The 15,392-nt window shown below is 45.0% G+C and overlaps 1 protein-coding gene across 1 annotated transcript; it reads right to left on the bottom strand.

Annotated features, from left to right (window-relative positions):
- Positions 1-4,446: 4,446 nt before the first annotated feature.
- LOC121002629 (gelsolin-related protein of 125 kDa-like) lies at positions 4,447-10,305 on the bottom strand. Its single transcript, XM_040434068.1, has 5 exons — positions 9,693-10,305; positions 8,514-8,547; positions 5,084-5,140; positions 4,835-4,867; positions 4,447-4,479 (listed from the first exon to the last, which is right to left on the bottom strand). The coding sequence occupies exons 1-5, from the start codon at positions 10,289-10,291 to the stop codon at positions 4,447-4,449; spliced, it is 756 nt and encodes a 251-aa protein (XP_040290002.1). The 5' UTR covers positions 10,292-10,305.
- Positions 10,306-15,392: the final 5,087 nt, after the last annotated feature.

Here is a 15,392-nt window from a genome sequence, read left to right on the forward strand (position 1 = left end):
CAGCCAAACAAAACTTAATATTTAGAAAAAATGTGGGGGATTCAGTCAGCACAACCCTGTATGCAGGTGCACATCGCTATGGCGAAATACACATACAAACGCAAAAACACAAATGCAATAGCACTCTGCAACCAGCACTCTGCCCTGCCTCTATGCTGGATGTTGAATGAGGCATTGGTGTACATTTTGGCCAAAGCGTAATAAGCCACTCACCACGTCAAGGTCGCCTCTATGAGTGGTCCCTAACACTAGTTCCTACCTGTTTATGGGCCATGATAGCCACACAAAGTCCAGGGAGTGCAGGTACAGCATGCACGCCAGGCACACTCTGCTTTTAACCCCGCCCTGATTCTGTAGTTTACAGAAACACCCCATATGTGGTCATAAACTGCTGTACGGGCACACGGCAGGGCGCAGAAGGAAATGAACACCATACGGTTTTTGGAAGGCAGATTTTGCTGGACTGGTTTTTTGACACCATGTCCCATTTGAAGCCCCCCTGATGCACCCCTAGAGTAGAAACTCCAAAAAGTGACCCCATTTTGGAAAGGTGCCAGTTTTGTTGGTACTATTTTAGGGTACATATGATTTTTGGTTGCTGTATATTACACTTTTTGTGAGGCAAAGTAACAAAAAATTTAAATTCTGAACATTCATCTCCATTTGCCATTAACTCTTGTGGAACACCTAAAGGGTTAACAAAGCTTGTAAAATCAGTTTTGAATATGTTGAGGGGTGTAGTTTCTTAAATAAGGTCACTTTTTTGGAGTTTCTACTCTAGGGGTGCATCAGGGGGAGCTTCAAATGGGACATGGTGTAAAAAAAACTGTCCAGCAAAAACTGCCTTCCAAAAAGCAATATGGCGTTCCTTTCCTTCTGCGCACTGTAAGGTAACAAAAAAAATTGTTTATTTAGCACAGTTTTTATTTTATTTCTTTGACGGTGTTCATCTGAGGGGTTAGGTCATGTGATATGTTTATAGAGCCAACGATACGGACGCAGCAATACATTAATATGTGTACTTTTCTTTTTTTTTCAATTTTTTTACAAATTTTTTTTACATTATTTTGGGAAAGGGAAGTTTTTTTTTAATTTACTTGAAACTTTGAATTTTTTTTTAAAAATGTATTTATTTAACTTTTATTTACACTTTATTTTTTGGGCCACTCTGGGACTTCAACTTCTGCGGTCTGATCCCCTTTACAATGCATTCCAATACTTTTGCATTCTCCACCGGAAGGCAGCCACGATGCCTAAGGAAGGCATTGCGCTGTCTTCCATGTTGTCGGGTCCCCATTACAGCAGCACGGGGACCCGATGCTTCCACAATCGCCGCCGGAATGACCAGTAAACGCTGCAAACCACAGGTCTGAATTGACTTGCGGTTTGCAGCGATCACCAATACGGGGGGGGGGGGGGGGTCACAGGACCCCTCTCGGCATTGTCATAGGATGCCTGCTGAATTATTTCAGCCGGCACTCTGTTCTGATCACCACCCGCCGCGCGGCGGTAATCGGAAATACACAGGGCGTACAGGTACGCCCTTTGTCCTAAAGGACTCGGACAACAGGGCGCTTCTGACAAGAGTCCTGTAGACACAAGTGAGGGAAGCACAAGGAGCTCGAGTTTGTTCCTTGGGTAAATTGTTTGAACATTAATAAAACATGGCTCAGCTAATTTTGATTAACCTGAGAAAGGAAAGGGGAAAAAGGAATAGCATCACAGGACCTCTGATGCTGAAGCTAAGGCAGCCACTCTATATCTTGCAGCTGTGATACGATAGTGCAGGTTTCCTGCCTGCCTGAGGCTGTGGCCCCTTCTGCCCAGATGATCCTGCTGGAGCAGAGGAGGACCTCTGGCTCCAGTGTTGATGGCAAATAGGCTTCAGGGGGCAATCTGGTACTGTTCTGGTGCTAATGCTATGCTTATTTTGTAAATTTCTGATTCTTGGCAAATACATTTTGTAAAAAATTATTTGGGCCCATCTGCAGGCGTCAAGGCGATCTCTATAAGATAGGAACCTAACACTAAATACTACCTGGTATAGTGCCATATGGTCTGCCTTAAAATTCAGGGAATGAAGGTTCCACGTGCATGCTGGATCCACTCTGCCTTTTAACATTTTTTGTACCAAAATGGCCTCCATTAAATCCAGGGAATGCAGGTACCAACATGTATGCGAGTATGGACCCAGCATGCATGTGGAACTGGCATTTCTTGTATTTTATGGCGGCCAGTATGGTACTATAACAGGTAGTATTTAGTGTTAGATTCCTGTCTTACAGAGATCGCCTTGATGTTTGGTAGATGGGCCCAAATAATTTTGTACAAATTGTAGGGTGGCCAGTATGGTACTATAACAGGTAGTATTTAGTGTTAGATTCCTGTCTTACAGAGATCGCCTTGATGTTTGGTAGATGGGCCCAAATAATTTTGTACAAATTGTAGGGTGGCCAGTATGGTACTATAACAGGTAGTATTTAGTGTTAGATTCCTGTCTTACAGAGATCGCCTTGATGTTTGGTAGATGGGCCCAAATAATTTTGTACAAATTGTAGGGTGGCCAGTATGGTTCTATAACAGGTAGTATTTAGTGTTAGATTCCTGTCTTACAGAGATCACCTTGATGTTTGGTAGACGGGCCCAAATAATTTTGTACAAATTATATTTGCCAAGAATCTCAAATTTACAAAATAAACAAAGCATTAGCACCAGAACATTTTCTATAACTATGGCATTATTGTACTTTAATTGTGTTTGAAGAGTGCTGTTGCATTGTCTTTTTTTCTTTGTGTGTGCAGCTATGGCATTGGGATGTGCTGACTGACCCCTATTTTTATGTAAAAAAGGCCACACTGCATTTCTAAAGGTATTCTAAGCATCAACAACCCATAAGCATAATAGGTGGTTGCGCTGGGTTTTGGGCCAGTACTGTGGACGCGACGGCCAGTCTAAGAGTTGAAAAGTTGCTTCTGCCCTAAGTAAGGCCTGTCTGAGCATCGCAGAGAAAACCGGGGATTATTAGCTGGAAACTATTCACTAATGTTTTCACCTAGAGTTTATAATCGTGGTCAAGCAATGAAATTGGGCAGAAAGATTAAGTCTTCAAAGGATCTCTACCAGGTTCATGGAGATCTGTCCAGGAGTCAGTAACACAGTGAATTGGAGTCACATAAGTAAAAACAGAGTTAAATAGTCCAGTTAGGACCGGTATTGTGAGGTGATGGGATGTTTTGTAATACTCTGCCAAAAGACCATCTGGATCCGGTGTTTTACCATTCAATGCCACAAAAATGGCCCACCGAACCTCCTCCTCCATGATAGCAGAATCCATTGAGTATAGAAAAGAATTAAAGGAGTTTTCCAACTTCAAACTTTTACTCATTCCCCATTAGAGTAGCCGGAACAGTAGGGTGGTCATACTTACTTGGTACCTGCGTTACGGCTTAGTTGCTCCATGGCTGCCTATGCAGGTCCAGGGTCTCTGGAAAACAACAGTAATTTGCTGCAGCGGTCAAGTGCCACCTCGTCAACAGAATGCTGATTCTCAAAGACCCCGGACCTGCGGAGGTGGATGTGGAGCGATGGAGCCGGAAACCAGTGGTGGAGACCAGATAAGTATGAACACGACCTTAGGTCTGGACACTCTGAAGGCATCTGTTAAAAGGTTTAAAGCTGGATAACCACTTTAATAATGGGGAGGAGAGCAGAGACTGCCCTGTAGAGGTCTTCATAGTAATTATTGAATATTTAAGCAATTTATACAGGATTAGCAGTAACTGTGCCAGTCAGAGGGTTCTGCAACTGGATGACTGGTTTATAAAGTTGACTAGATTTAGTAAGGGCCGCTAATAATTTACCCGTCTTATTGCCCGAACAATAGAATTTAATTTATGACATCTGCCTCTGACAATGAGACTATATATGAAAGAGTCCAGAAGATGTTCAGCCATGAAGTATTCTTGTGGTGTCTCCGTACAAGGGGATAAGACAAGCGCACCTCGGGCCTGTAACCAGGAGTTATGTATTTCATCAAACCCTTTCTCCTTCTTTCTAAACGAGAGATAATGGACTGTTATACTTTTTGTCCTTTATTTTTATTTTTTTCTCCATTTATTAGATTTCTATATTCTATATTTTATTACATGTATTTCTTCTTATATCTATGTCTGGGCAGCAGGATGTTTCTCCCCATATAAAGGGGACTCAGGGCAGCCATCAGATAATATCTGTACACAGAGATGCAGGGAAGACATGGTTGGTGTGTCCTCTGCCTGCCCACCAGCTGCCTCTATTGAAGGGATCCTATGATGTCCTCCAGTGCAGGACCCAGCACCATCTTCATATTCTTCTCCTCTTTGCTGAGATCTTCAGGTGAAGTTCATGGTGTATCTGAGGACGCTATGAGGACCAGACTTCTCATATTCCGCTTATTCACCGGTGTCATCATAACTGCAGCAGCAGAAGAATCTGAGGCATCTGCAGGAGATAAGACCGGAGGGGGGTCATGAGAGTGGACAGGTCAAGTGGTGACAGTGGGGACTGAAGAAGGGAGATGTAGTAGGTCCGAGAGATACGAGCTGATTACGGTGAGTCCTGCTGCTGAGTCCCCCCACAATCAGCTGGTATTACTGGAGGAAACATTTAGGGAACTCTTCTGGGAAAGTCAAGTGTTCACCAGAGGGTAGGAAATGTCCTCTATAGCGAGAGTGGCCCTCTGTGATGCCTTTCTGCTCTGGATGATAGAGAGGATGCTGACGGGGGGACCCTCAAATATTTTCTGCATTTGTCCTCATAGAAGTAGTAAAGGGGTCAAGTAAAGTTGTGTACTTACCTTGCTAGTCTGTTCCTGCTGCTCTTTCTGATGCTGCTTGGAAAAGTAAGAATAGATTTAAAAAAAAGATTCCCTGCATGGGCAACACAGTGGGGTCCTAGTGCCCCAAAAAACAATTAATTATTTCTGTGGCCAATAGGGGGAGCTCATTGCATGCTGATGTATCATAGAGTTCACTGTGTAAACCCCTATGCAGTGAGCTCCTTCAAGTGGCAGTTACAGGTAGACTGAAGGTAAATTATTACTTACCTGCTGCTCTTGTTTTGTCTTCTCAGGCAATTTGGTGTCCACCAACCGCGTCTTGTCCTAAAGGAAAGATGAAAGTAGATAAGATCAGCTCCATCTGATGACAGAATCAGTCTATACAGTTCTGTACACGGAGACTGTCCTGTGTCATGTCCTGTGGACACTAAATGAGGCAGAGCTCAAAGCAGGAAAGTATGTGACCACTAAAGTTCTGTCTTACTTATTCTATAAACTTACTGGGTGATCTCCTCAGTTGGTCGGGCTGGCATCACCTCTACTGTATGTCCAATGGTCTATAATGAAAAAAACTGCTCTGACAACAATGTATGGGCTCCGATCACATAGTTATATATACCTTTATCTGGAAATATTATCAGCTCATTATATATAAACTCTGTACTCACCTTGTTGTGTTCTCAGCTTGTTCCTCCTCTACAATCTCTTTCTCCTCTACTTCCTCTACTCCCACCTTTTCCTTTTCCATTTCCTCTCTAGCCTTTTCCTCTTTCACTTCCTCCTCTTCTGCCTTTTCCTCCTCCGCCACCTTCTTCTCCTCCTCTTCTTCCTCCAGTTCTATTTCCTCCTTGCTATTAGACATAGAACATACATTATATCAGGACTTTGTTCTCATCATTATTAGGGGAGGAGTTTAGATGGGATATTTTTTCCTCTTAGAGAATGGGATAAACCTCAATGATCCTCAGTGTGATGCTCTATGGTCTGGTTTTAAGTAGGGCTGCACGATATGGGAATTTTGTGCGATTGCGATTAGGGCCCTAAAAATTGCGATAACGATGTGCGATGCGATATTTTAAGGGAATTGTGCTAGAGGTCTATTTGCTTGGATTTTCCCATATGAGCCGCTGACGCGGCTGGGTATGACATAGTTATGGGGGATCTGTGGATGGCGCTGTTATGTGGGGGATCTGTGGATGACGCTGTTATGTGGGGGATCTGTGGATGACGCTGTTATGTGGGGGATCTGTGGATGACGCTGTTATGTGGGGGATCTGTGGATGACGCTGTTATGTGGGGGATCTGTGGATGACGCTGTTATGTGGGGGATCTGTGGATGACGCTGTTATGTGGGGGATCTGTGGATGACGCTGTTATGTGGGGGACCTGCGGAGGACACTGTTATGTGGGGGACCTGCGGAGGGCACTGTTATGTGGGGGACCTGCGGAGGGCACTGTTATGTGGGGGACCTGCGGAGGGCACTGTTATGTGGGGGACCTGCGGAGGGCACTGTTATGGGGGACCTGTGGAGGACGCTGTTATAGGGGATGTGTGCTATAACACATGGGGCCACGAGGGGGGCCAGCATAAGACACACATATAGCATCTTATGCTGGTCCCCCTCATGGCCCTATGTGTCCCTTCATGTGTCCTAAACTGCGCACATAAACTAAACTAAACTAAACAAAAAAATTTAGGAGCCAAATTACATTTTTTTGTCGCCAAATTGAAAATAGTAATATAGTGATAATTTAAAAAAAAGGACTTTGAGAAGATGAGACGCAGGTCCCAGTAGTGAGCCAGGTCTACATATAGGAGAAAACATCACCACATGCCTCTACATCCAGGGACATCTTCTGGGGGACAAGGTGACTAAAAATGGCGAATTGCGTGGTTTAGAGTTTTTTTTTCTGTTACTGCCTTCACGAAGCGGAAATATTTTGTAATATTAATAGCTCACACTTTTTCGGACATGGCTATATGTAATATGTTTATTCTTTATTGTTTGTAAAAAAATGTATGTAAAACTGGGAAGGGGGCCATTTAAACTTTTAGTATTTTGGTGTTTTTTTAAACTTTTTATTTAATAACCATTTCTTCCCTTAGGGACTAGAACCTGGATCTTTTTACACCCTTGTGCTATTCACCCTGATAGAGCTCTATCAGGGTGAATAGGATCTCACATGTCTCCCTGCTGCCCTGTGCTCTGTGCACACAGCAGCAGGGAGCTGAACATGGCAGCCAGGGCTTCAGTAGTGTCCTGGCTGCCATGGTAACGATCTGAGCCCCAGCAGTGTAATCTGCCACTGCCACCACTGGAGGGGATGGGACGCTGTCGCCACCATATAACAATGGGGAAGGGGGGGGACGGGACTTGTGGCCAGTGATAATGGGGGGGGGGGGGAGGCTTTGGGGGGGGGGGCACACTGCACCACCAATGAATGTAATTAAAGAGGACATTTCATAGGTCCAAAGAATATGAACTTAGTAGCAGGCAGCATAGAGCGGCGCCCAGGGATCTAAGTGCACTTACTATTATTCCTGGGCGCCGCTCCGTTCGTCCGCTGTGGCCCCCGGTATTTTCAACATTCAGAGCAAGGAGGAGGAGACGCCAGTGTCTCTCCGTCTCCATGACAGCAGCGCTGTCCAATCACAGCTCAGAGCTCAGAGCCAGGGAGTTTTTTTTCTCCCTGGCTCTGAGCTCTGCGCTCTGATTGGACAGCGTTGCTGTCAGGGAGAAGGAGAGACACTGGCGTCTCCTCCTCCTTGCTCTGAATGTTGAAAATACCGGGGGCCACAGCGGACGAACAGAGCGGCGCCCAGGAATAATAGTAAGTGCACTTAGATCCCTGGGCGCCGCTCTATCATAAAATGGCCAGCCTCTGTACTTTCACTATGAATGCAGTGCAGTGCAGAGAGCGGCAGAGAGCGAGCCGGCCGGCGCGTGACTGACGTCACTGTCACGCTCCTCCCACTTAATTCAGGAAGCAGGAGTGTGACTAAGTGACGTCAGTCACGCGCCGGCCGGCTGCCTCGCTCGCTCCCGCTCGTCGCTGCAGTGCATTCATTGTGAAAGTAAGTACAGAGGCTGGACCTGTTATCAATAGGACAGAGGACTTTTTTATCAATAGGGGCCCCTTCATATATAATAATCGCGGCATTTTCGGCCAAACCGCATTTTCCGTTTATCGCGATTCGATTACTTTTGCGATATATCGTGCAGCCCTAGTTTTAAGATACAAAAACTTTGTGCCCCCCCTCTTGCCCAGGCTCCAGCATTGCCAGTTCCTCCCTGCCAGGTTTATACACTTACATAGTGTCCATCTTAAAGAGAAAACAGCTCTGGTTACTGGAACTGCCCAATATACACCCCAAATATAGGATGTAGCAAGACAGGTGTCCCCAGTGGTCATTATCACATTTACTAGTAATAATTAATATCCTTGACATCACAACATAATTAACCCCTTGCATCTGAAATGTTTTATAATAAGAATGTCGTCTATATAGCGAGTCTCTCAGATAAATAGACTGATATTAAATTCAGAAGCTTTCCTTCTACCTTCCTTTAGAGGACACAGGAGAATTGTCCTTTCTATAAATATACATGTCACATATGGTGGGGGACAACTCATCCATCACCTTGTAAGACAGACACCTATATCGCGCCATAATTCTATGATATAATCACCTTACTGGCAGCTCGGAGCCCTTCACCGTCCACCTCCACCTGTTAGGGAAATACATTGAGATTATATCTACAGGTTAAGAATTTTCTCATTCATAGACATGATACTACATGACATCATTTGAGATTTCCATAGTAACAGCCAATCAGATCTCTGTGTTCATTTTCCCGCATTTTATGTATGAGGCCTGATGACTGTATGAAATGTTTTGTGGTTGCCTGAAGTGTGTTTTCTGTGCACTCTGCAACGCATGGAGATTTAAACTGTGTTCTTTCCACTATGGACGTCTCATATATGAAGGTGGAGCTGTGGATGAAGAATACTTTTATCTATTAATATTTAGATGTAGAGATAGAAATATTATAGATTATATATGACCTCTTGACCTTGGGGTGCTTTACCTATAGGTAGAATGTGGGGTGATGTTCAGGACAATAAATGTTGCATGTTGTGGATCAGTAATTCTTCTACACAGTGTGGAAGTTGGACTCACTAGTTCATATGGAAGAATTAAGCGCTAGGGATTTAGGATCTGCTACAGCCTTTAGGGGGACTTGGGACCCATGGAATCAATTTCGTACCTCCACATCCTTCCATGATTGGTTGACAACAGGTATTGTACCCGGTGATAGCTCCTAAATACTAAACTAAGTAGAATCTCCTATCCTGTCCTATACACCTCTCCCCCTCCCCTTCCCTTGTGTATATGTCTTGGTTTTGGTCTGTCATGTCTTGTGATGTCTTCCCGGTCTTATGTGGTTATTAGTCTGGAAGTTAGAGAATAAATGCCGTGTATGCTCTTAGATTCATTTATGGAAGCCCCAACGGCACTAATACCTGAAATTTTGTTCCATAAGACTAATTATTGAATGTAATACTACCTCAGACTTATAGGTATGTTCAGTTTTTGACCGTGTACTTTACTGTTTTGTATACTCATTGGATGTATTTATACATTATTCAATTATACGATTTAATAAAATAATGATTGAACCGCACAGTGTGGAAGATTTATCAAACTGCTGCAAGATCAGATTGTAGCTCTGAAAGCCAGTTGGAAAATGTATATTGTGACCTGATTAGCTGCTATGGAGAACTGCTCCACAGGTTCTTTGCCATATTCTTGATTAATCAATTCAATCACTGTCCTAACTAAATATACAGAACTTTACATTGATGTACTTACATGAGAGCCTGATATTTTTCCTCCTCACTTTCTTCTTCTGACTCTTTCTCTTCCACCACCGCACCTTCATTCTCCTCCTCAGTATTGATGACTTCCACCATCACTTCCAGTACTTCTTCTTCCTTGATGTTCTTCTCCTCTACCTCCTTGATTATATTGTCCTCCACTTTCCCCTGCTTTTCGATGTTTATCTCCTCCACAATCTTAATCTCTTCCTCCTCCCTGATCATAACCTTCTCTACCTCCTCGATCTTATTCTCCATATTTTTTATCTCCTCCACCTCCTTGATCTTAATCTCCTCCACCTCCATGATCTTAATCTCCACTTCCTTGATCTTAATCACCTCCACCTCCTCGATCTTAACTTCCTCTGCCTCTATGATCTTAATCTCCTCCGCCTCCTCAATCTTAATCTCCTCCACGACCTCCCTGATGTTTATCTGCTCCAACTCCTCCTCAGTGTTAATCTCCTGCAACTCCTCGATATTAATCTCCTCTATCTCATCCTCCATGGCTATATCCTCCAAGATGTTAATCTTCTCATTCTCCTTCTTGATGTTACCGTACTCCACCTCCTCATCGATGTTAATCTTCTCCATCTCCTTCTCCTCAATCTTAATCTCCTCCATCTCCTTCTCCTCAATCTTAATCTCCACCTTCTCCTTTTTCTCCTCCTTGACTTCCTCCAACCTAAGAGTAGATAAGACAGTGAGAGTCCAGGACATGCTCTATGTGCTCTATAGATATAGAAATGATGAACAGTCGTATAGAAATGAGTAATGGACAAGCCCCAATTACCAGATCTATCCTGGACTTGTACCCATACCTTAGGACCTGAGCCTATAACGAAAAATTTCTATCAATGTTTATGTCTTATCTAAACTTCAAGACCTATCCTCAAGTCTTCACTTATTGGTCCCTGAATTTTATCCCATATCTGACCATCAAAACACTAACCGATAGCAGCCACTGAGGATTTTCCCAGCACTCAAAACCCTGAGGATCCACTTACGGTTATCAATACCCAAAAAGTACTAGGGAATACAGAGATAATAAACACAGTGATGTCACAGTACAGAGACTCTGTATAGGTGAAAACATAATGAAGTTCAGGCACAGGAATGATGCACACAACAGAGATGACCATGGGGCATCTATAATAACACTCAGGATGGGGCCACATTCTATTTTCCACACCCCCTTCCATCCTCTATAGTCATCATTAACTGCACCTTATATCTCACTGAAAATGGGCCTCCGTTTGTTTGACCCCATAGCAACTGAAATGTCTGCAAACCCAGCAGTTATATTCCTGATCCACATAGCAAAACACAGAGTGTCCCTTCCAAATCTCCTACTTCCCTAACAAAGCAGCTGGCAGCCACCACTAGGGGGAGCTCAGTGCATACGGATTTATAAAACTACAATCAAACGGCATGTGAGCTGTATACAGTGAGCTCCCCCTAGTGACCACTGCAGGAAAAACACAACAGGAAGCAGAAAAAGCAAATGCATAGAGCAGCCCCTGTCCCATAGCAGTCACCAAGTCTGTCTCTGATATTTATACATTCCATCCCTGGGCCCTCCCAGTGGATGTTATATGCTCAGTGGTAGTTGGGCTATATCGTTGCCTTTGCATTCTTGTATTCACCTTGATTTGTAGGGCGCATTTTATCATAATTGAATTAAAAGTAAATTTTTAAGGGTCCCTATATAATTTTTCTTGTTGTGCAGTCACCAAGTCTCCCTCTGCGGTAGGTACACCACTGCCACCCGCATCCCTTCTACTGGGTCCATCTGTGAAGCTTCTACATGCGGTTATACTCAGGTGCTGAGAGTAATCAGACATATTGTACACTTACAGGAAAGATGGACTTACCTGACTCTACGCAATTCACCAACCAAAGCTGCAGAAGAGGAAAAGGAAAGAGGCGGCCATTACTGAAGAGGAGGAGACATGATAGAAGAAGATGACAGACACAACAGGAGCTGAGGACACAGCAGACTTACCTCCAGCACCAACTACAACCCTCAGGGGAGTGTCAGCTCTGCAGCCCCTTATATAATGTGTGTGATGTCATAATGTGCGGGGGAGGAGCCAACAGCACAACATTCCATAACATCATAAAGAGGCCAGAGGAGGTAGCCAATCAGAATTTGCGGGGAGGAGCCAAAAGAACAATATTCTATGACATCATAAAGAGGCCGGAAGAGGCAGCCAATCAGAATGTGTGGGGAGGAGCCAAAAGCACAGTATTCTGTGACATCATGAAAAGGCCGGAGGATGCATCCAATCAGAATGTGTGGGGAGGAGCCAACAGCACAGTATTCGATGACATCATAAAGTGGCCGGAGGAGGCAGCCAATCAGGTGTAATCTATATTGAATGTATGTAAATTTCCCACCTTGGCCCTGTACAATGGAAGCCAGTATATATATAATGTATATGTAGGCGGTATATAGACAGGACATTATAGATAATTCTACTGTATAATAGACGCTTGTTTCTGGACCTGCTGCTATTTCTCCGAAAACTTTTTTATGTTTGTCGTTTTTTCCCAATAAACTTTATTCATTTCTCCACAGATACAATACACTGGGGCCTATAGGCACATACACATAGCGTCCCATACGTGGGTCTTCCCCATGCATGATGGGAGTTATTCCCCAGCAGCGGGATATCAGTGGTATAGCCCTCCGCTCCTGAGCCGGCGCCATCCCTGCTCCATATTATTATCATTGTATCTATCGCTCTTGACATTGATACAATTTTCTCCTGACTCGTTATTTTGTGTCACTGACACCTGAACCAGTGATGTGTAACCTGCTGTTCTCCAGCTGATGTGTAACTACAACTCCCAGCATGCCATGGAAAATGCAGACTGTCTGCCTATGATGGGACTTGTAGCTCCACAACAGCTGCACATTGCAGATCTGTAATGTTAACAAAGGGTTAATGTACCCTGCAAGCAGCAGCTATGGGGTCAGTGATGGGGCCACAGGGCGAGGGGGCAGTTCGGGTATAGACCCCACATAACATAGGAAATCATTGCAGTAATATCCCTGGTGGTCCAGGCAGGCTCGGTCTGGCCCACAGGGGTACAGCAGAATCCCCCGGTGGGCCCCTGAGCAAGGTGGGCCCCTAGTCTCCCACCCCCTGCACAAGTGGCACATAACACAGTAGACTTACTGCACTCCATACATATATTCAATGTACAGCACCTCAACCAGCCGATGTTCATATAAAAGCTTGTTAGATAATTTATTATATTTGAATGTATCTGTACGGTGGGCCCTAGGTATCCGGGTCCGACACTGGGTCCAGGGGACGATCATCTCTATGTAACACCCCTGTATATCAACATATGGTAACCCCTGGTAACAGGAACCATAGCACAAACCGGGGTGTGGCCTCTCCTTGTCCCCCTTTTATGGCCTGTGCCCCCCGTGTCTGTGTAGACATATACCATGGTGCAGTATTATATAGACCGTGCATACAGGGGGCACTTAGGGATATCCAACGACCCGAAAACAACACTTCTACCTCCACAAGAGAAACCAAGAAGCATCGCTCAATAAAAATCATATTTCTGTAATTATACAGGGGGCACTCCATACATAATATACAGTCCTGATCAAAAGTTTAAGACCACTTGAAAAATGGCAAAAAATCATATTTAGCATGGCTGGTGTCACGAGGGTGTCAAGAGCCACGTCTGACTCTGTTATACCCGGGGTGAGAAAGTCGCAGCGGGTGGCTGCGCGCTCTATGTCTAAAGATCGCGCTGTTTCTTAATGGTAGCTTTCTGTGTTTGCCTTGCAACCCTTTTTGGCTCACTCAGGGATCCGTAGCTCCTTCTCCTCAGCTGTTTCTTGTCCAGCAATCCCAACCTCCTTATATTCCTCTCTCACACTTCTCTTGTTGCCAGATATAGAGCTTCCTGCCTGGACTTCTATACTGACCCTCTGGAGCTGTGTTGCTGCGTTCTCTGGTTGTTGGTCCAGAACGTTACCCTCCGTATCCCTGTTGGGCTTTTGTGGTCTGCTGTTGTCGCCCACCTGGGATTATATGTTTGTCTGTATTGTCTGTCCTCTCCTTGGTGTTTTCCTCTTAGTGTCAGTGGTGCAGACTAGTGATCCCACCGCCCCGTTCACTACTTAGGGCTCATCTTAGGGAAAGCCAGGGTTTAGGCACGTGATCGGTGTACGGGTGAGGAACCCGTCTAGGGACGTCAGGGCGGTCAGGTGCCAGCCGCAAGGTGAGTCAGGGGTCACCACCTTCCCTCTCCCTTGGACAGGGCCTTCCCTTTTCCCTCCCTTTGCGTGACGCCGGTCATGACATTATATCTGGCCCTTATTTTGTGTAGGTGGAAAGAAAAAAATAATAATAAATACTTTTTTTTTCTGCCTATTTAGAATCCAGTATGGATCCAATTGCTGCTTTGACAAAGCAACTTCAAGGCCTGTCTTTGGAGGTGGCAGGATTGAGGGCGTCGGTCCTCCAGCAACAGCAGCAATTGCAACAGACCGCAAGCCCAGCGGTTGCTACAGGTAACCAGGTTGCTGCGGAACCCAAGGTTGTTCTTCCTGACAGATTTTCTGGGGGAGGGGACAAATTTGTGACGTTCCATGAGGCCTGTAAGTTATATTTTAAGCTGCGCCCTTACTCCTCTGGTAATGAAGATCAGCGGGTGGGGGTTGTTATTTCCCTGCTGCAGGGGGACCCGCAATCCTGGGCGTTCTCTTTACCCACTGATTCCCAGGCTCTCCGGTCAGTGGATGAATTTTTTGGGGCCTTGGGTCTCATATATGACGACCCTGACCGAGTCGCCCTGGCTGAGTCGAAGTTACGGAGACTCCTACAGGGAGAGCGGCCGGTAGAGGAGTATTGCGCAGAGTTCCGTAGGTGGGCTACGGATACTCAGTGGAACGACCCGGCTCTCAGGAGTCAGTTCTGCTCTGGGTTATCCGAAAGGGTTAAGGATGCGCTTGCGCTGTATGAGACCCCCCTTTCCCTTGATGCTGTTATGTCCCTTTCTATCAGAATAGATAGACGTCTTAGGGACAGATTTAAAAATCCTGAGAAATTGGTAACCCCTCCCAAGCAGCAGTTAGTCTGTAGGGACCTAGACGAATTATGTAGTAAGTGGTCAGAATAAAACTTAACGTTTAATACATAATTATTAGAAAATAGGTCCCAAGATAATGGATAACAACAATTTATAACTATACAATTGGAGCACCGCGGCGGTTTGCCAGACACAGGGCAATGGTGCCAAAAACCAAATTATACACCAAAAAAGGAGATGCTCGGCGGCACCAAGATAACAACCGATTGGTCCTACCGCTCAGATGGGATGCTCCTAGATCGACAATTGTCCGGCCGGTGTTGATAGATGTACACACCGTTGCTGACGGCAATTGCGTGAAAAAGGGTGGTATGTAGAACTGGCTGGCCCTAGAAATGCCCTAGAACCCTACAATGGCCTATGTGACCAGATGACGGTGACCCGCCTCCAGTCACCTACAGGAACCTCACCCTAGAATTTGTGCGCCCTAGAAAGCCCTTGCTTACCTGATCCCTACATGTATGTTTCGCTGGGGGAGATGAGTAACAAGCTCATCAGGGGAAACACGGGAGCTTGGGCTGAGCCTGTGCAGGGTGCACTGACGGTAATGTCAGAGGTGCGCTCTGCACAG

This window comes from Bufo bufo, chromosome 5 (genome assembly GCF_905171765.1).
Source record: "Bufo bufo chromosome 5, aBufBuf1.1, whole genome shotgun sequence".
NCBI lineage: Eukaryota > Metazoa > Chordata > Amphibia > Anura > Bufonidae > Bufo > Bufo bufo.

Coding starts and splice junctions, on each gene's coding strand:
- LOC121002629 (XM_040434068.1), bottom strand. CDS start 10,291: ATGGAGAAGATTAACATCGATGAGGAGGTGGAGTACGGTAACATCAAG. Junction 8,548..9,692: donor GAAAAATATCAGGCTCTCAT/GTAAGTACATCA, acceptor TTTCCCTAACAG/GTGGAGGTGGACGGTGAAGG. Junction 5,141..8,513: donor TGAAGGGCTCCGAGCTGCCA/GTAAGGTGATTA, acceptor TCTTTCCTTTAG/GACAAGACGCGGTTGGTGGA.